The sequence below is a fragment of the Pseudopipra pipra genome, chromosome 9 (assembly GCF_036250125.1).
Source record: "Pseudopipra pipra isolate bDixPip1 chromosome 9, bDixPip1.hap1, whole genome shotgun sequence".
NCBI classification, from domain to species: domain Eukaryota; kingdom Metazoa; phylum Chordata; class Aves; order Passeriformes; family Pipridae; genus Pseudopipra; species Pseudopipra pipra.
In genome coordinates this window covers 18,942,312-18,963,300 of record NC_087557.1, presented here as the reverse complement: position 1 = coordinate 18,963,300, position 20,989 = coordinate 18,942,312, and the positions used below count along the sequence as shown (strand labels likewise).

Genomic DNA, 20,989 nt, shown 5'->3' with positions numbered 1-20,989 from the left:
TGGAACTGGATGAGCTTTGAGGTCCCTTCCAACCCCAAACAGTCAGGGATTCTGTGAAAAGAACCAGTGTGAGCACATCAGAAGTTGTGTTCAATCGTTGCTGTGCTCCAACAAGGTCAGGCTGAAGCAATAATTAGCAATTTTTGATGTAAGGACAAGAATTCCTGCTGCAACCTGTGGCAATCCAGATGGGATCAGCCCCTTATCCAGTCCAGCTGAGCTGGTTTCCTGTGAGCTAAAAGAACTCAAACGAGGTTTGGAAACTGAAGTGCCAAAGGGGATGGATCTGAAATGCCAAAGCAAAGTTTGTGTAACATGGTTTTACCTCTGCCAGTGTCTTGTCTTTCAGTGGAATTTCTCCATTGTAGCAGATTTCCCACAGGGTTGTACCAAAGCTCCACTTATCTGCTGCAATGCTGAGATTTTTGGAGTCTTCAACACACTCAGGTGCAATCCAGGGAATTCGCTCAACACGTTCTTGGATAAAACACAGGATCCACATTGTGGGGTGAGTATCAGGAGTGGAAAACCAGCCTTCAACTGAATTAGTCTAACAGCTGCTTAACTAAAATAAACTGAAGCTGCAGTATTTGTCCAGTTTTGGGGAAATGTTGATTCTCAAATCCCTGTTCCCAGAAGGATGTTCCTATGGCTTTTACAAGGAGCCATCCAGAAACAGATTCCTTCTGTCCTATCTCATGGGATGTAACATGTTTTTTTAAGAGAAATTGATACTCTAAGCACCCACTGTGTAGTTTTCAGATCCATAAAAGCTGATAACTTCTATTCTAGAGCCAGTTCTGGCTGGTATAAATGATATTTCTTCCTTTCCCCTTCCCCACCACACTAGAGATCCCATTCCTGGCCATACCTTGCCTGGACAGCACTGTGATGGGTATTCCTGGGTCGCTCAGCTTTATGAAAGGACCATATTCAGTATCAATCCCCTCTCTTGCCAGAAGGATGTTTTTAGTGCACACATTCCCATGGACCAAATCCTTATCCTCCTACAGAAAAGTTGGAAAAGAACAGTGAGTGCTCCAGCATATCCAACCATGAGGGATCACTGTAATATACTCCAAACTGAAATCCAAGAAGCTTGGAAAAAACTGGAGGAAAAAAAGGAAATGAGAAGTAGGGAAACATACTGTTCACACTTAAGCACTTGTATTTTCCTGGGTGGAAAATCAGGCTGCAGCAGCCCCCGGCAATGCCTTTGCCAAGGTGCCTCTTACCAGGTAGCTCAGGGCACTTGCGAGTTGTTTGGCGACTTTGAATTTCCAAGGAGTTGTCAGGACTTCACTTTTCCGACGCATGAACAGATCCAGAGGCCCAAACTCCACAAACTCTTCAACCATGATATCTGCAAAGTCAGGGGCACCAAGTCAGTACTGCAATAACCAGTGTCTGGAGTCATTTCATGGGCCTGTCACCGTGTCCCCTCTGCTTTCAGTGCCCAGAGTCCACATTAAAAGCCTGAGTGGCTTCATGTAGTAAATGAACAGTAAACCCAAACAAAGCATTTCAAAGCCCACAGGGCAGAGCCTTCCCAGGGAAAAACCTCCTACCAAAAGGCTGGTTTGTATCGACACTGTCACTGTCCCTCTGGCATTCCAGCCTTAGAGAATCACCCGTATTCAAAGACAGTGTTGGAAGGGGAGACTTTTTAACAGAAAGGACTTTGCAGCTGCTTTGCTGTTCCAATTCCACTCTTGAAAACTCAAGAGGCAGAGCTGCCAAGCCCATCTCCCCTGTGCCAGGGCCAAGCTCAAAGACTGCCCTGTCCTTCCCAAACTGCTCCTGGGAATGTTTCCTGGACTCACTTTCCACATCCCGGATGCAGACGCCGTGGAGGAGCACGATGTGCTTGTGGGACACCTGCCTCATCATGCTGGCTGTCTCAAAGAAGGCCTGTGGGAAGGGGACAGAGGTCAGCACTGAACTGCTGCTCCTGGTGCCAGCATTCCAGGAGTTTAACGAATCCAGAGCATCAGGGAACAAAACCTTGTATAAAATCACTGTTTTTAGCCACATGAACAGTGGTGGGGATGTGCCATCCCACTGCCTAAAACCACGAGCTGTGCCTTCAGCATTTTCCCACCCCCAACCTCTTTTTTAAAGACTTTTCAGAGTTATCCACTGTTGGAAATGATATAACTTTCCTAATCAATTTTTTTAATTACTGGTTTAAATTAACTTTTTAATTAATTGTTTTAATTAACCGTAAACAGTGTATTCATCATAAGCAGTGTAATTTTCCACTTTAGGCAGCACATAGCTAAAGTTTTTTTCATAGCTATTGTTGAAGTTTGATTGGAAAATCCGTGGAATTTTAATTTTGCTAAACTAACCCAGATAAGCTCCAATGAACAAAGCCTGGGGGAGCTGAAAGCTGGACACCTGGAATGCAGAATTTATAGCCCTCCAAGGATATGTTGCAGTAACCAGAAGATAAAGAAGAGACTTAACAAAGACTAACAGAGACTAACAATTCAGCGTGTGCTGGAAACTCCCTATCTGGGAAAAAGATAATAAAAAGAAAGAAAATGTGGACTAATTAGCAGGAGAAGTGAGAAATCAATAAGCAATAGAAGATAGAATGCTAATTAATAAAGAGAATTATGTCATTTAGAAGCAATAAACACTCATTTCTTTGTTTGCTAAAAAGGTGTAAATAGGTGAAAAGTTCTGAAAGTCTTGTGCATGTAAGTGGAGCCACTTCCTAAGTACCCAAGCCTGGAGTAAAGTCATACTAGTTCTAATTTCTAATCCTAAAAAAAAAATAGAGTTTGATTTATCCTGATGTTTTCAGCGACAACACAAGGCCCAGTATTTGCAGGACACACAAAAAGGAACAACTTGCCAAGGAAATATCTCTGTGGCTGGGGTCCAAGACTTTGAGCAGGACTTTAATCTCTTTTTCATTTTGATATCCTTCGTTCTCATCATCCTTGAGGTTGAGCATCCCTGAGTAAATCTGTGTTCTCGTCCCTCTTCCAAGGTGTTCACCCTGAGACACAACACACCAAAAGTTTCTCAGACACGGAGCAAACAAGGGTAGTTTTAAACAAATATTTGAATCTGCACTTTACTCTGTCTCTCCAATTGATTGAGCTACATCCAGACTTAAAATTATAACAGTGAGAACCCAATGTCAGTTCAGTTATTCTGTACTTGAATGATCTCTGAGCATCCTCACCACCTAAACTCCTGGGATATTCTACCTCCAGAAACATCAAACAGGTTGCCTGTGATTTAACCTTACCAGACTAAACAAATGAATAAATAACAACTGGCCTCTTATTCACAATGAGCTGCTGTTGAGGTTATCTTTAATGTGTTTCCAAAAGTTAGAGGAAGTAATATTTCAATGGAATGCTTTGTTTAGGTAAGTAATTTCCTCCTCAGTAACAGAGGATTCCACTTGAGGGTATTTTTGCAGGAAGCCTGAATGCTGACTGTAAATATAGCCATCCAAAAACAATCACCACCATTTCTATCCTGCACACTCAGTGATGCAACTAAAAAAACCCCCAAACCTTTTTATTTAACAGAAGAAGACAATGGGATGATTGAAGAGCTCTTTTTAGAAACATTAAATCTGATTTGTGCACTCAAGCCACTGTGTGTTTGCTGAGGTTTATTCAGGTGGATCTGCATCACTGACAGTGAACAACAATCAGAAAATTTGGGGAAATTTAGAACACAAAAATCTGAATGCTCAGATTGTCCAGAGATTTTGAATACTTCACCTTTTTTACTGTGGGACGTTGTCTTAAACCTCAAGTTGCCCGTTTCTCTGATAAGTCAGACTTTAAAGAAATACAGCCACATTTAGCAACAAAACAGCTCTTAAAACTTTCGTGAAATGACCTTAGAAACACCTGTTTTACATTAGAAAACCGCTCAAATATCAAGTTGATTTCTAGTGAAAGGTCATTTTTTTTTTCACACGAGGACATACAAAAATTTGGATTCTGCAATCAGAGGATTTAATAAAGATTCCAGTGAAGTTTTGCTGAGGAGAAATAGGAGTGGCAGAACCAACCACGATGGGGTGACTTTGTGTCACGTGACTGGGACCAGTGGCTGCCACAATCCAGGATTCCAGGAGCAGCCCAGACACCCACCTGCAGGATTTCTTCCTTGCGGATCCAGTGGAAACTCAGCTGCCCCATGGAATAAGCAGGCTGCCATTCTTGTGCCTTCTTGGTTGCAACCAGCAGGTTGGAGATTTCTGGAGGGAAAAAAGAAACTTTGACCTGACTTCTGCTCATCATTCAATAGAGAATTCACTAAAGCACAGCTACATATTTATAGTATAAACACAGTGTTAATATTTGCAATATTGGGGCTGAAAAAAGCAACTGAATAGTGTTTTCTGCACAAAGAAAGACTGAGAGAGGCAAAATCTCTGCTGTCCATGAAGTAAAATATCCCCCACACTCCGTCCTGCCAACAGGTACATCTCCTTTCCAGTGTGTAAGGAGTAGCTGGAGTCTCCTCTCTTTACCCTCATCAAAATTCCTTGTGCTCTGAGAAACGCTCACAGTCTGTTCCCAGAGCACTGGAATTAAACTGGGGAATGGGAAATGAACAGAAGGAAAGGGCTCAAAAACCCAGTGCTTCCTCCCCACTGCTTCTGGTCAGGGTAGATGCAGAAGTTTTGCACATGAATTTTGACCTCCAGGCATTATTTATTATGAGATGATGGATTTGGATGTGTGTTTGCATCCAGCATTCCCACTGCTGGGAGCAGAGCATGGGTGCTGGGGCTAAACCATCACCTGGCACTTTGAAACCATCAATAATAACCACACACTGCAAAAGCTGCTTTATTTCTGCATCCCCTAAACTTCTTAGTGAATAACCAATTAAATATATTCAAAAAGAAGGAAAAAAAAACAGGGAAGAGAGAAAAAAGGAACAGCACTAAATCCTGCTGTACTTAATGTCAATGAAAAGCTGAAGTGGGCACTCAACTCCCTGACCCATTTTATTATATATTATTCCAAACACAGTCATCAAAATGTAACCAAAATGTCAAATGTCAAAATGTACAATTTCCCCCTGCTCCAGATAATTCCCCATGTTCTTCATGTGCTCAGTGTCTCTGCAAACCCCTCAGAACATCAGGTATTACCGTGGCTCAGTTCTTCCCCTGGTTCTAACAGGAAACCATTATCTGATCAACACAATCACACCACTGTGTTTCCTCTTTCACACAAAATTCAGCTGCAAGACACTGGTAGTTCAGAGCAAACAGCTTCAGTAAGTGTTGGCATCAAGAGTTCAACAAGTGCACGATTGTCCCAGCCCCTAAAATGTGGCCTCACAGATGATTTCCTGCCACAAGGCTGTTCTTGCCATCACTTGCAGACCAAAAGCTGCTTCATGAAGATGAATTGAGTGAACAGCAGCTCATAACGAGAGCAAACAGCTCCAAACCAAGGGTTACAACCCTCCTTTGCCACAGCACAAACTGAACACACTAAGAATCTCTCCTGTTCCTGGAGGTTATTTTCTTGCAACAAAAAAATTCTTGAAGGCCAGGTTACCTCTTGGTCTGGGTTGGCAGCACCTCTTCAGTGTAAAGCTGATGTTGTCTGTCCGAAGGATTTGTCCTTTCAGGTGATCCATCAGCTCTTTTAAGGATGCAAAAGACTTGTTTGAGCCGTGGAGGAAGTACCCTCCTTTCTTCACCTCAATCTGGAAGTTCTTGTACTGCCCTGAGTTATTTATCACCTGGGATTAGTGAGAAAAAGGGAAAAAAAGAAAGCAAATATGTTTGTAAAGGCATAAAAGCTTCCCCAAACCTGTGCAATCACAAGTAGGAGCAGTTAATCACTTGCTCCTAAGGCAGGGTCCTCTAATCAAAGTGCAACAAAGCAGGACAAGACCTAAAATTCCTGTAATCTTCCAGTCCCAGGAAGGCTCATAACAACAGAGCAGAGCAGCAACATATAGATGCAAGCCCCTCACAAACCCAAATTATAGCTTTGGTGTTTTAGAGCCCAAGAATATGCAGAAGTTCTGCCTCTTTTGGAGGAACTTTCTCTTCACTTGGTCAAGAATTGCAGAACCTGGACCACAGTTTCAAAATCTCAACTTAAAAATAGCAGAAGTCCCTTTCACAACCCACACTGTTCAACCACTGAAACAAGATTTCAGGCTGTTTTTTGAGACCTTCCAGTTTCATTCAAAGGTGGTGAGGAAGAAAAACTTAACTTTTGGACTAGCCCATCTCAAGACTTTTCAAGGTCTCCCCCCTACACCTGCTCCCTCACCTCTCCCCTCCCAAAGCTTCACAATGAGCCTGAATGTTTTCCAAGACAAAATTCCTTTCCTGCCTCACTGCCTCACTGCCCTGTCTGTTGGAAGACTGTGCTGATCAGCTGGTTTTTTTGCAAATATCATCAGGAGATGAACCCACTATCAAATATCCCTTCTTGACCTCAATTAACATTTTTCCCTAAGAGCTTATGTGCATTTTTACAATTATTATTCTTGTGTGAACACTCTAAATATTCTCCCAAAATATTGAGTCAGGCTCCCAGCTGAGGCCAGTGTGGGAACAGAAATAAATCCATATAATTAAGTCCATGTTCAAGAAGGTTCTCAAGGGAATTGGAACCATTCAAGGTAAGTTGCAGTGACAAATTCTCTATGTCATTCTCACACCATATGAGTTTTAAATGCTTAATTTCCATCATGTTTTATTGCTGAAAGTGGAGATGTTCTGGAGTCTTCAGCTCATTATCAGATTCCTGCTGGGAATGCCACATCTGACTTACCTCTGAGCCTTCCAAACAAGTCACTGTCATGAGGATGTGGTTGAAGTTCGTGCAGCTCCATCTCAACACGTATGTTCCCACCTCATTCCCTTCCTGGCGCAGTTTGTTGATGGCATATTCCGTGCTGGAAGGGAATGTTCCATGAGGAAAAACAACAAATGAGCATCCAAAATATATTATTATTATTATTATTATTATTATTATTATTACAGAATCAAACCAGTTGGAAAAGACCTCTGAGCTGCACGGAGGAAAGATTTATCAAGGGGAAATTCTGCAACCAACATATGGTGCATATGGTTTTCTACATCTTGCATCTTAAACATAAAAGGAAAAGCCAAAAGGTCGGTAGAAGGGAAGACAATTCTTTTAGGTATTTAAAAAACCCAAGGCTTTGTTCATTCTTCCAAGGACTGCCAGGGTCAGTGTAGACACACTTCAGCTGTACCTAAAATATTCCCATCTGTTCATAGCCACTGGTGAAATAAGTCACAAAATATGCCCTTGGTGAGGAAGATTTGGTTTTATAGATGAATAAATTTCTGTGGAGAGAAAGAGTGAATTTTTTCCATATAATCCTTAACAAAACCAAGTTGCTCTACAACCTTCTGGCAATGACCAACCATCCAAATACCAGATTTCCTCCACGGATTCCCTATGCAGCAGCATTAGAGGACTAATTATCCAAGTGGAAAAATAAAAGTGGCACATTTTACTGACCAGATGGGCCCATGGCAGCCGTTTTTGATGTTGTGCTCAATGAGTGGAGGAGCCACATCTGTGCACAGGTAGTGGTGGGCGTCTGCTGTGAGCCTGAAGTAGCCGTCGATGAGGGACGTGAAGGACAGGGCCTCGTCGTGGGAGGACAGCTTCAGTTCCTACAACACAGAGATAGCCTTGGAAAGAATCCTTACAGCTCTCTTAAAGCGTTGCAGGAATGTTTAACAGCCAGATTTTTGGCTAAAAATTGTTCTCTTCAAGGAGCCAACACTGATCATTCCCTATCCTCCCCACTTGTTACAGGCTGGAAACTTCCATTCTCCAGCATCCCAAGTTCTCCTCTAATCCACAAGATCTGGAAGGGAAACTCTTGTGCCAGTGTAGAGAAACAACTGTACTCACCAACTTCTCATGGGCACTTTTGCATCTGTCCAGTGTTAAGGGCAACATATTTCAGTGTCATTTACACTAAAAAATGTTCCTCAAGGATGTGTTCACCTGCTGCCCAACCACCCCTATGGCTCCCCATGGAAGAGAAACCCATCCCCGGTGTGGTTCTTACCATCCTTTTGTTGTCCTGTTTGTTGATGCTGACTGTAGACTCCTTAATGACAATGTGGGTGATTTCAGGAAAATAGGAAAAATTGTTCCATGACTCCCGAAGTTTGTGTTTTTCTTCATCCTTTTTGGTTTTGCCATCAGATTTTTTCTTCTTCTCTTTCTCTGTCTGTACAGACTGCAAATACATTTTGGATAAAAGTATAATAAGAAAAGTGGGGTTTTTTGTTGCTTTTTGTTTTTACTCTAAAACAAAACTTCATTACAAATTCATTACATAATTATATAATAATTTATAATATATGGAATATAATATAGAATATAATCCATTCAAATATATCTAATAAAGCTATTTAATTTTTTAATGCTTTTTGAGCTGTGTCTGGTCTGGCAGATAAAGTAGAGTCTTTAATTTTCCTGGTAAACAGGTTGCCCACCAAGGTTGTTCAGGGTCCATCCTTGGAATTTTTCAACACCTGGATGAATAAAGCCCTGAGCAAAGGTCTGATCTCAAAGCTAACCCTCAACAGGGGGTTAGACTGGACACTTCCTGAGGTTCTCCCAACCAGTATAACCCTCTAATCCTATAGAAGTCCTTTCAATAAAAAGTTGATCTGCAGTGTCTGAAGATAATTTTTAACAGTTGTTATGCCCCCAAAAGAATCCTCTAATTCCCAGTTATCACAGGGTACTTACACTTGGCTTGAGCCTCCACTGAATTCCATTGTTTCCTGTTACCATGACTTCATACTTCTCATTGTCTCCACAATTAAATCTATTTATTTCATTCTCAGAAGAAATCAGCAAAAATGAAGTCTCAAAAATCTCTGCTCCGTAATGTTTAGTCAAGGTCTCCATTGTGGATAAATATTTCACTTTCAGGTCCCGTGGGGACACGCTGCTGTCACAAATGGTTTTGTTGTTAAACTCTTTAAGGAAATGCTTGAAAACATTATTTATCCGAATCCTGGTTAAGAAATTCCTCTGTCTGATGGTCTTGTTCAAACTTTCAGGAATATACTGCTTGTAACTAGAAGGAAAAACAATACTAGGAGTTAAAACCCCTCCTGGAAGAGAAAAACAGCAGCACCAACAGTAACAAAGAATTTATCCAAGCTCACCTGATATCCTTGGGAAGCTCTGGAAGCTTCACCTTCTTGTTGATGGCATAGTGGGAGATTGCCAGGACAGCCATGCCCAGACATTCATTCTCAATTTCATGAACCTCTTGTTCATTTCTGGGGTCCCGGATCGGTGCCAGGCCTTTCACTAAGTCATACTGACCCTGAATAGGAACAAAAAGAGTAAGTTTCCAGCTTTGCTCTTTGCCACTTTGTCCATGAGCCAGCAAAAGGTCAGAGATCTCCCTGAGCAACAAGAGCCTCCCAAGACTCAAACCCATCCCCTTCGCTTATACATCAGCCCACAAAAAATCCCCTTTTTTTTCAATTAACCAAAGAAATCACCACCTCTGTCCTCTTCCAGCCCCTTCAACATTTGCTTTCTTGTCTCCAGTAACTACTTTGTGTCTCTGCTTTATCACTGCCCTTCCCTATCCAAGGTCTCCATGGACCTCATGGGCTCATCTCTAAGCCACATAAAAGCCAAGCCTGCAAAGTCTGTGCTCTGCTTTGCTCTGGGACAGCCTGAAATGGATTCGGTTACCAAAGAGCAAAGATATTTCTGTTGCCTTATTGCATTAGTGTTCCTCTGGTATTTTCTTTCATTGTGGTTTCACAACTACATAACAAGGATTCACTGGAGCAGCTTCATGTTGTCCCTTTTTTTGAAGGATAAGATCAGGTTTCAGAGTCTGAAAATTCTGCAGTAACTACACTCAGAATTAACAGTACATGAGTTATGTACATCAGTGCATTCAATTTACTTATTTCATAAGCCTCCATCAACTTGAATCTTCCCATTTTTTTGTGAAACCAGTTTTTGGTTTGCAAAACCACTTGGGACAAGAGAAGAAAAGTAAAACTGCACATAATCAGGCAGTGGGACATTGGGATTATCAGTCAGTTTTTATCTATGTTTTAACACCCCACAAGAAAAAAGACTCATTAAAAGGACACAGTACTGCCAGATGTATTTTAGCTTTATGATTTAATGCTGCTGCTGTTCCTCTATAGGACTACAAGTATTAAAGTTACATGTAGATGTTTCACAAAAGGTAACTGAATTTATATCCAAAATTACTTACTATTAAAAGAAAGTACCTATAAAAATATAGACATTTTTTTCATACATTCTGCCTATCAATGGATTGTTCTTCATGCAGCAAATTCTCTTCTCCCCACCACACAGAAGCACAGAAAACTCTTATCAACACTAACAGGTACATTATATGTATTTTAGAAGTTTGAAAATAGGTCTTTCAAGCAGTCCCACAGTTTTTGTACAATGTCAGAGATACCTGCAAGTGACCCCTTACCTGTGCAAAGATGTATTCCAGGGAGAATCCATCAAGAATTGGGGTTCCTTCTGGAGCCAGCTTCTTCTCGTAGGCCTTTGCCTTCCTTGGGCAATGTCTCCACACCGAGGGCTCGCTCTCACTGGTCCCGTGCCAGTTGGTGAAGTAGTATCTGGCAAGAAAAGAGAAATAAACTTTGCAAACTCCTGGGGAAGCCCTTCTTTTACACTAGATACAGATTTTGAACTTTGAAAAGAAAATCAGTTAAAAGGCAAAATCTGTCAATCTTCTGTTTAAATGTCACCTTAAGTGCTCCAGAGCCTGGCCTGAGGAACTGGGGAGAAATGATCATATATCTATATAATTATTATTAGAGGAATGGAGCACCTCTCCTATGAGAAAAGGCTGAGAAAATTAGGATTGTTCAGTCTGGAAAAATGAAGGCTTTGAGGTGACCTAATTGTGCCCTCCCAGTGACTAAAGGGGTTCCAAGAGAGCTGGAGAGGGACTTTGGACAAGGGCCTGGAGGGACAGGATAAGGAAGGACAACCCTTCCCACTTCAAGAGGGCAGGGTTAGATGGGATACTGGGAAGGAATTCTTGGCTGTGAGGGTGGTGAGGCCCTGGCACAGGTTGCCCAGAGAAGCTGTGGCTGCCCCATCCCTGGGAGTGTCCAAGGCCAGGTGGGAGCAACTTGGTTTAGTGGAAGGTGTCCCTGCCCATGGCAGGGGATGGGACTGGATGGGCTTTGAAGTCCCTCTCAACCCAAGCCACTCCATGATTGAGACAGACAGCAAGACAGGCAGATAGATAGACAAATAGATATAAAATGCTTTAATACAAAGTGAGGCCTGAAATCAATGTTTACAAATAGGAGAAGTCACATGCAAACATGTTTTAAAATATGTGACTGTATTTTAGTGACTTGTGTCTGACCAGAATTGGAGTTCATGGATAAAGCTCCAGTTCTGGAGTGGTCAAGGCTGGTGTGTATCAGCCTCAGTGCAGAGTCAGGATCTTAAAAGCAGAAACACGATTAGTACTTTTAGTTAAGCACTTGTTAGGGAGAAATACCAACACACAGTTGTGCCAAAAAACTCCTGACAAGGACTTTAAAAGCCTTCAGAACTCCTTTGATTGAAGCCTGAAAAGCAGAGCAAAGCAAATCCTTCTGCCTCCAGGAAATAACTTTGTTTCCATATCTCCTGTGTAAGATGAGTGATAATTAATAACTCCAATGCTTTTGTTATTTCCTGAAAATAATTATGGGCATGGTATTGTGTATTGTTTGTAACTGAGAGGAGGATTTGATCCTTTTCCTATTAAACTGCACTGATTGAGACAACTCTTACAAGTTACAAAAACAATTAGAGCCCCATTGTTTGAGGAACTGTATAAAGGAGAATCTCTTCCTTGAGGAGACCAATGGATTTGCGGTGAGGAGGGGACAGACTATTGCTATTCCACTTCCAGAAACAGGAACAGGAGCACAAGTTTTCCAATTCCAAAGTCCTGGAAACGAGCTGGAAAGGAGACTGTGTGCTCCTGAATTTCAGGAGCAGGGCTCAGCCCTCCTTTAGAGCATTTTAGTCCAGGGCACGGGTGAAAGCCTGGAAGAGGGATTTCAGGACTCAGTCCAGGAGGGTCACCCCTGGGAAGGTGCAGCTTTGCACCTGGCCAAGGAGTGGTGGAAATGCTGGAAGAGGGACCTGCTGTTCTCTCTCACCTACAGCAGCTCTGATAGTCCTTCTTCCAAGAGTTTCCAGAAACATGGAGTGGTTTGGGGTGGAAGGGACCTTAAAGTTCATCTCATTCCAACTATTCTGCCACCTTCCACTAGAAAGGAATAAGATCCCTTCTCCACACCAAGAAACACCATCCAGCTATGGAACAGTTAAACTCCTCCTCCATCAGCTCTGTGCTGATTAAAGCAGGATATTACAAAATACTGTAGTTTCTCATGCTGTAGCTTTTTTTTTTCTTTTTTAATTCGAGGCAAGTGTAAAAAATACAGGCAAGTTACAAAGTATAAAGCAAGTCCTTTTAAAATATTATCAGAAGTGTAGCAGTGTAGCAGCAGCTGACACTGATTTGAGGAGGATGGGAAGTTCACACCATCAGAAAACAATAAGCTTTCAGCAGTGTGGGAAAATCAAACATCTAAAAGCATTTCAAACGAGTCACAAACATTCATTTTAGAGATATAATTTCAATAGGACAAGACTAGAGCAAATTTATCAATGTACTGAAATTACAGAAATGAGGCTGCCAATTTAGTTTCTAAATTATTCTATACATTTAATACACTGCACTGTTAAATAAGCCCACATCATTTTTCTTTTTCAGAGGAATTCTGCCTCTGGCAGAGCTCAGAACAAACAAGATTCATTTAGAGAACAGTTTCACAACCCTGTTGCTCACAATCTTGCAGCACTGCCCTGCTCTCAGTTCAGATGCCCAAGCCAAGACACACAATAAATGAGAAAAGAAAGAAAGGAAAACACCACTTCACCACTACACTACAGTGTTTATTCCTGAGGAGATAAGAATCTTTAGATTTTGGTGCTTAACTCTTTCTTAAATGCATATGAAATGATGTAAAATACATATTTTTGGCCCAAATTTTGCCAGTTTTGACACATGGAGTACAAGGGACAAAAGAGATTTCCCTGCCAAACTTTAAATCCCAACTGCAAAGCTTAAAAAAATAAACCACCAGAACTTTTAATTATAAAAACCAAAGTATTTTCCACAGCTTCATCCTACAAAATGGTACAACAGAAAATTTTCCAGAAAATTATAAAATGGTACAGCAAAAAAACTGTCAAAAAAAATAAAGCTCAGCATAGACTAATTTTGTCCATGTACCCATAATTATTTTCAGGGAATAACAAAAGAACTGGTATTATTAATTATCACTCATCTTTGGGTTACGAACAGCCAAAGATTTACAAGAGGGAGCTGTTTAAGCAGTTTTAAGAAAGGTGGTATTACCTGCTCTCATCACTCACCCACAGCTGGAACATATCAATACCAAACACCACCAAACACAGCAAAACCTGGTTTTTAAACCAGAATTACAAAGTGCATCATACTTCTCATGAGTGGATTAAATCCCCACAACTACACTTTTAAAACAACACCTTTTTTACTGAGAAAAACAAGGAGTTTCAGGGGAAAACACTCCAGGTTCACATGACACCAGAAATGTTGTATTATTCAGTCTATTGTTAAAGTGAGTGATCTCAAAGTAAGAAAGGGCTCTCAATGCTCTCTAAGAGGCCATTAGAGTCCTCAGAACCTCATTTAGAGTCACTCAATTCCATTATTGTGTGGTGTTTATCTGCCCAACTTAATCAGAGCTGTTTAAATCCGAGATTAGCCAAGGTTAAGTCATTAATAGCACTGATAGACTGTGCTAGAGAAAAAAGAAAAGACTACGGTGTCCTCTTCCTCTTCCAGAAATAAGGACTGGGATTATGATTATTTGAAAAGCAAAGACCTTTGATGACTGTCAGTAATTTTTCCTTGGAGCAGTTCATCCAACAATAACAATTCCAGTCTGGCAGAGATAAATGGAAACACCTACAGTCCAAGGATCAGCAAAGCCTTCAGTTTGTATCTCCCTGTATCCCAAATTGACCCTGGGTGTGAGGATTACATTTTAAGGCACAGAGGGAATATTATTGAAAAGTTTATTTTCTTACAGTTGTGTCTTGAAGAATTGACAAAAATTATCTGTTGACTTGCTTTAGGAAAATGGGTAAAGTTTCTAAATTAATTATTCCTGTAAGCAAAGTTTATTTTATATATTTTTCTCCTATGTTATACACTCAAAGCTCAAATTGATGCAAGAGGAAAAGTCAGAATAAAAACAATATTTTTATTATTTTTAAATGTAAAAAAGGAAGCATAATGTGCTAGTAAATAAATAATAATAAAATTAATAATAATATAAATAACATAATATAAAAATAATAGATTGTGATTATATAATATATAAACACATGTATATCACTATGTATAAGATATAATATAGATTATATACAAATATTAGTGAGTAATAGTAAATATAAATAGTAAATCGATATAGCAAAATAAGTAAACATTAGTAAAATTCCCATCTCCTTCACCAGGAATACTGTTCACTTGGAGCACTTCAAATGGAAACCAAAACATGAAAACACTGACATAAAAACCCCAATGCTTTTGAGCCAATTTTTCAATTTAGCTTTTAGCTTGTTCACTCCCAGCTTTGTGAATACGAGTTCTTGTCCTTTTTCAACTCCTGGGCCTTTTTTCAAGGTTAGACAGCAAAGATGAAAAGAAATCAGGAGATATTTTAACCTTCTGCTGTTCACCTCTTATCTAAGCCGTGCAAAACAAGTGGCTGCTTTTGGTTTTGCTTTCCTGCTCCTTCAGGGAGCTCAGGAAGAAGAGTTTGGAGCATTTAAATGTGGTTGAGGATCATTTTTCAGGTGGTTTTCTCTTACCTCATGCGATAGTGGAGCCTGTAGGATGTTTTCTCATCGATTTTAAAGACCTGGTTTGGTGCATACCAGAGCCTTTTGTTCTCATCATACAGTGCAAAGAGGTTGTGGCACAGAGGAGACACAGCTGGCACAGAAAAATACACAAATGGGTGAATCACAAGGCCACAATGCACACACACACCCAAAATCCAAATGCAGAAAGCAAATATTTCAGGTCGAAAAGAAACTGAGACTAGTATATTAGAATATTCTAATATATTAGAAAGTTAAGGTTGAAGCAGAACCTGCACATTGGTTCAATCCTTCTGTTTTATTGTGTATTAAACAGCTACTTCCAATATGAAACTGATTCTGAAATTCTGATTTTGCCCTGAATTTGAGAGGAAATTACTTTTCCCACATCACAGAAATAGGTATTTTAACAAAACCACTCAGCAACAGACCCACTTTGTTTTATGAATGAATTTTGCCCCCATAGTTCAGAGAGGTTTTAGCAAACAAGCAGAATGTGCCATTGTCACATTCTTTGCTCACTCAACAGAGGGATTTCCACAAAGAACAGACTTTGACTTGTATGTCCAGGCTGACCTGCTTTAACCTTTGCATTTACATCATCCCAGAGAAAAACAGGCTGTGGAGTGTTTACAGGTCTGTTGTTTGAATTCCTTGCTCCTGTTTCCTGCAGCATCCACTGAAACTATTTCCATTGTGAACTGGGGAGAAGAGAAGCCAAGGAAATAAAATCTGAGCCTAATTACAAAGTTCACAGAAGGTGAGGTTGGGCAGCCACTGACTTGTGCAGGTAACAAGCAGGATACAGGTGCCATCATAACATTCCAGTTGGGATTTCAGCAGGGACCAGCATCACAGCCCTGCTCAAATGGGCAAGAATTTGTACTTCACTGCTGTGTGCAGTGGCATTAGTGAAAAACAAGAGAAGGTAGAAAGAATTCCTTTAAGAAAAGGTCATTTTAAGTAACTTCTATAAAGTTTTTAAACTTCTGGCAGAAATTACTGGGAGCAGCTGCACAGTACATGGGCTCCTCCATGCTGACAGAAATAGGTGGGTGGTTAAATACCCTTAACTTCAATTAAAACTATTTAAAAAACCACATCAGTACTTATTTGATGAGGTTTGTCCTGCAGATTCCACTCATTTTCGCCTTTCCAATGAAAGAGCGGCAATTAGGCAACTGAACTGAAGGGTATTCAATGTTCCAAGAATCCAGGTGACTTGGGAAAAGAAATCATTTTAAAGCTGCAGGAAAACTCCTGCCCAGTTCACCTGTTTACACAGCCAGATTCACCACTCCCATGTTAGCTGAATAACATTTAGTGTTCCATGGGGACACAAAATTGGCTTCAGGGCAGGAATTAACCTCAGAATTGCAAATATAAAAGTACAGTGGGTTGTGAGATAAACATAGATTTAATCCACTATTTCCTGGAGAATTACATATATTTTTGAGTATTTTGCTGAGTCACAGACCAGAGTGACACAACACAGGAGAGATCCTGTTTAAGAACTGACCAAACAGCCCCTCGGCAAAAGTTTTCATCCTAGGCCACAAAAAATGCACACTGCTTGTTTGTACAAACACTGACTCAAATGCAGAGGATGCATCACTTTCGATACTGGGAATAAAATCACATCAAATCAAATCAAATGAAATCCAGGTACTCACAACACCTCTGGGCAGCTTCAATGCACAGCTCCTCCGAGGTGAACTCCCCGCTGGTGTAACAAATGGGGTCTTTATCTTGCAGGTAGAAGAGGATTTCTAAGCCCTGATGCTGAACTTCCAGGTTTACTTCACTCTTCTTTGTGCTCCTCATCTTTGCACAGAAAGCCATGGCTTTGCAATCTTCTTTTACGTTTAGATACTGAAAGCAGAGGAAAAATAGTTAAGGAAAGGGTGAAGGAGAGTTTGAATGTTTAGCAGAACACAAATCCATCACTTAGTGAGGCCACTTCTTACTCTGATGGGCCAGGCACCACATTTCTCAAAATCTTCACATTGGGAACCTGATTATTCCAAACCAATGAGATGAAAAGTGAAAAATCAAATGTCACTGATTATTCTGTTTCTGGGAACTCTGCTCCAAATAATTCCCTTCTCTTCTGGTGGTTCCACAACTGTTTTAGAAGGTTTCTTTCTTACCATAAAGCACAAATAACTTTCACATCCTTAGGCACCTAATTGGCTAAAAAACAGCACTTGAGACTGGATAATATAAACAGTTCTATTTATGTTTCCTTTTTTAAAAAGTCAGCTTCTATTTTTACAGTCCCCTTAACAGCTAAATATTTCTCATTGTTTTGTCCCCTTTCACCCTTTGTGTTTTAAATTCCTGATACTTAATGAGTCATGGTGAAATAAGCTTTATTGCAGTTATTTTTTATTACTTCTCTCTCTCTCCAGAATGAAAAAGTATCACTACTAAGTAGACTTAAAGCAAAAGCTTTTAGACTGCCAAGAATGCATAAGAAGACATCTCTGACACAAAAGAAAATGCATTTTGCATTTTATATCTAGTGCTTAAATAGAAAGAGCCAAAAGGAAACAGATGATTTGGGGTCTGTGTTCCATGTTTTACTAAGTATTAGCTCAATTAACAACAAAAGCCCAAACCACCAATTCTACAGTTTATGACATTAATCCTCCCACTGAAAAACAAACAAAACCCAAACATCAAAACCAACACACCTGCATTTATGTGACTGTGGGATCCTCCACCCAACTGAAATGGACTGTCTGCACCTCTCCAGGAGCAACTTGATTCTGACTGAAAAAAAAAAGGGAACAATTAAAATTGTCAGGAATGGCTTTGTACAGTTTGAGGCACAAATTAAATGATCAGGTTGATAAAATGCCCTATGCAATCCAAGGGATCTTTACATTATTATGATTGAGATCTGGATCTAGTCTCAACCAAAGGTAGTCACAACAAGAATACACTGATTTCTTTTCACTCGTTGCGGGCACTGGCTGAGTTACAAACAAAAACCACATGGAAAGCCTTGGTTATCCATTGGCTTTTTTCCATATTTTCAGTTTGAGGTCACACTCATTGCAACCATCAGCTGGGACACCACGGGAACATTCTCCTCTCTGCTTTACCTCCTTCATGGCTTCCAAAGTCACTCCATTCTTCACATTTTCACCTACATATTACTAATGTAGGTCTTTCCTAGTGTCTATTGTTTCTTCCCCTTCCAGATTATCACTTAAATAATGTGTTTAAAATAAGCCTGACAGTACTGCTGGTTTGGTATCACTCATGTGAGGCTGAAAGATTCCTCCATTTCTAGTCTCCATCCCCCCTTTTTTCCTTCTCCCCTATCTCTGCCAAAATGTACTTAAAACTAAATGTGTTTTGTTTTTGCTTCAACAGTGTAAAGCCTTTAATCTGATAGAACAGACTTCAACAAATATTGCTTCAAAAGCCTTAGGCTCAGTCTGGAGAAACTCTGACACTGCCACAAAAGCTTTCCCTGTGTTTGGGAAGTGACCAAAAAACGTGATATTATCATAGAAAAAAATAACATTTAAGCACAGCACACATTCACAATTAAACTGCATGTTCCTTCCATCCTTGCCACTTGAATGCTAAATTTGAGTTTCCAGACACATCCCCTTGGCAATAATATGGGGAAGAAATAATTGAGAGCATGATTACTGGAACGTACAGACAAGACAGTAATTATTTCTGCACACCACCATGAAATTTAAATGCAAAAGGTTAAAGATATTAACTTTAATCTAATTGAAAACACCCCCTTTTAAATGACATATAAGTGAAGCTCTATATATTTTGATGTCTGTGTGGGCATAATATTAAAAAGATTGTCCAGATGTTTTAAAATGTGAGGGGAATATAAAACCAGTGCCTTCTTGCAAATTCATAAATCAAACATGCTGCTTTTCAACAGAGCCATCTTTGGTTTGGTTAATAGTTCCTACTCTTGTTTTTAATCACAGCAATTCCCATAGTCCTAAAAAAATCCTTAAATACTGCTTCATTTACAAAACACTTTGTGGGATGAACCAAACAAACCAACATCCAATCTCTGACTTATTATTTACTAACGAGTTTTCCAGATATTCCCATGCTCAGTGTCAGGAATTCCCATTTTAAAAATGCATCTCCATTTTCCAAAATGTCTCTTTTGACCAGGACAAATTCCTGCTGTCTCTCAGCATCCCTCACCAGACCTACACAGTAATATTATGGTATGGACAGGTTGAGGCCAGAAGAGCACTAGGGCAGCTCCTCCAGACTCTGTTGCAGCATCCAACAGGTAGAAATGTTATACAGATAGAAAATTAATTTTCATTGCTTTGCCTATGGAAAACATACTTAACTCAGGATGAAAACATACTTAACTCAGCCAAAAATATTCATAAAATGGTAAAACTGTCTTTACTTAAGATCTAATTTTTTGGAACTGGATGAATGTGGGCATTGTTTCATTGAGTACAGCTTTAGGGGTAGTTGTCTCCTATAGCATTTGTATATGAACTCATTCCCCACTGCCAGCAGTGAAAGGGCTTTTGCTCAGATGTAGAAGCTCACAGTATTGAGACCTTTTGCCCAGTATATTCATATATACATTAATCATAATTACTCCACTGGTCAATTCAGTACAAGCTTTGAGAACTTGTAAATAGTTTTTTTTAAGTGATTGAGAATTTTCTGACTCACTAAACTGTTTAATCTTAATAGAAGTGATACAGAGAACGTGGATGGCAGAGTGAGCAAATCCCCAGCCCAGGGCACCAGCAGATGGGGATGATGGTTCATCTTCAACAAGGGTTACAACCACAAAATCAGTGATTTGGGGCACAAACACAAAACCAGGCACCCACGACTGCCAAAACTCACATCTAATTCCTTTGGATGATGCCAATGAACAGATCTGGAGCCCACAGGCATTTTTCCTCACACACAGACAAAGACCTCACAGATTTTTGGTATCAAGGATGAAAAGTTACAAAATAGGGAGAGGAAGTTCTAAAGGCGGGTTGTTCTAAGTCAGTTTGGTTATTAAACTATTAAGACTTAATGAAATATTTGGCAGAGAATAATATTTGGTAAAAACTCAAGTTCCTGCCTATGACTTGCCATGGCCAAGATGTCCTTAGTAAAGGAAGAGTGGTTAAAGCCTAGGAGCTCCAGCATCTTTAAGCAAAAAACCAAATGCACAACACTATTAAATAACCCCTTTAAAATTTTGCATGCCTTGAAAACTAAGAAAAAGCAGATGGAGATATTAAATACTTCTGAAACTATTTGCAAATCTTCCTTGAACCAGAAGGAAGGAGCTAAGCTGCTGCTTGGAAGGAGGAGCCCTGGAAAGCCAGCCTTGGCTCCCAGGCCTCCAGTGAAGCTCAGACATTTCCACAAGAGAGAGAGTCCTCTCCACAAAAATACCCCACAACACAAAAAGAACTTGGCTTTAATAAGGAAACAGAGGATAAACTCATCAGCTGGGAGATACTGCAAATTGTCAGCTAGCTGAGCTCAAGCGAGGGCGCACAGTTCAGGATCCCCACCTGAGCACACAAAAAGATTTGTTGGGATTTTGTCCCAACCCAGCTTTCTTGCTCTGAGGACACAGTTAAATTTTTCCACACTTCCCAAAAGAAGGGCACTGTGAGGTAGAGCAGATTCAAGTAGAGCCTGCCAGGAGCAGGACCACCAGACCCCACAGACCCAACACCCTTTGGTCTCCCTTCATGAAACATTTTAACGGGCAGAGAAAAAATACAAAACACCCACAGGTTTTGAGAAGAACCCCCCAGCTGAGACCTGCTTGGATTTCAAATGCAGGTTTTGCTTCCTGCTTATTTTGGGGAGTTCTGCCACAAAAACAATACCTGACCCCCCACAGCAGCCCTGCTCCACCTCCATCACACTTCCACCATAAACAAAGCCCATGGAACCAAAAGGCAAAGATGGAAGGTCCATTTCAAGGGCAAAAGTCCCTAAAATACGAGTAGAGG

At 40.3% G+C, this 20,989-nt stretch overlaps 1 protein-coding gene across 1 annotated transcript in view; it reads right to left on the bottom strand.

The window, feature by feature from the left end:
* JAK1 (Janus kinase 1) overlaps positions 1 to 20,989 on the bottom strand; it is a 51,555-nt gene that overhangs the window by 5,866 nt on the left and 24,700 nt on the right. The window contains exons 2-17 of the mRNA XM_064664966.1: positions 17,690 to 17,768; positions 16,667 to 16,865; positions 14,982 to 15,105; positions 10,510 to 10,660; positions 9,194 to 9,357; positions 8,769 to 9,102; positions 8,077 to 8,250; positions 7,515 to 7,672; positions 6,795 to 6,918; positions 5,559 to 5,745; positions 4,131 to 4,237; positions 2,864 to 3,010; positions 1,824 to 1,911; positions 1,236 to 1,363; positions 872 to 1,007; positions 326 to 477 (exon numbers count right to left, since the gene is read on the bottom strand). Of these exons, the coding sequence (XP_064521036.1) occupies positions 326 to 477; positions 872 to 1,007; positions 1,236 to 1,363; positions 1,824 to 1,911; positions 2,864 to 3,010; positions 4,131 to 4,237; positions 5,559 to 5,745; positions 6,795 to 6,918; positions 7,515 to 7,672; positions 8,077 to 8,250; positions 8,769 to 9,102; positions 9,194 to 9,357; positions 10,510 to 10,660; positions 14,982 to 15,105; positions 16,667 to 16,865; positions 17,690 to 17,695 (2,379 nt within the window). The 5' untranslated portion in view covers positions 17,696 to 17,768. The remainder of the gene's footprint in view (positions 1 to 325; positions 478 to 871; positions 1,008 to 1,235; positions 1,364 to 1,823; positions 1,912 to 2,863; positions 3,011 to 4,130; positions 4,238 to 5,558; positions 5,746 to 6,794; positions 6,919 to 7,514; positions 7,673 to 8,076; positions 8,251 to 8,768; positions 9,103 to 9,193; positions 9,358 to 10,509; positions 10,661 to 14,981; positions 15,106 to 16,666; positions 16,866 to 17,689; positions 17,769 to 20,989) is intronic.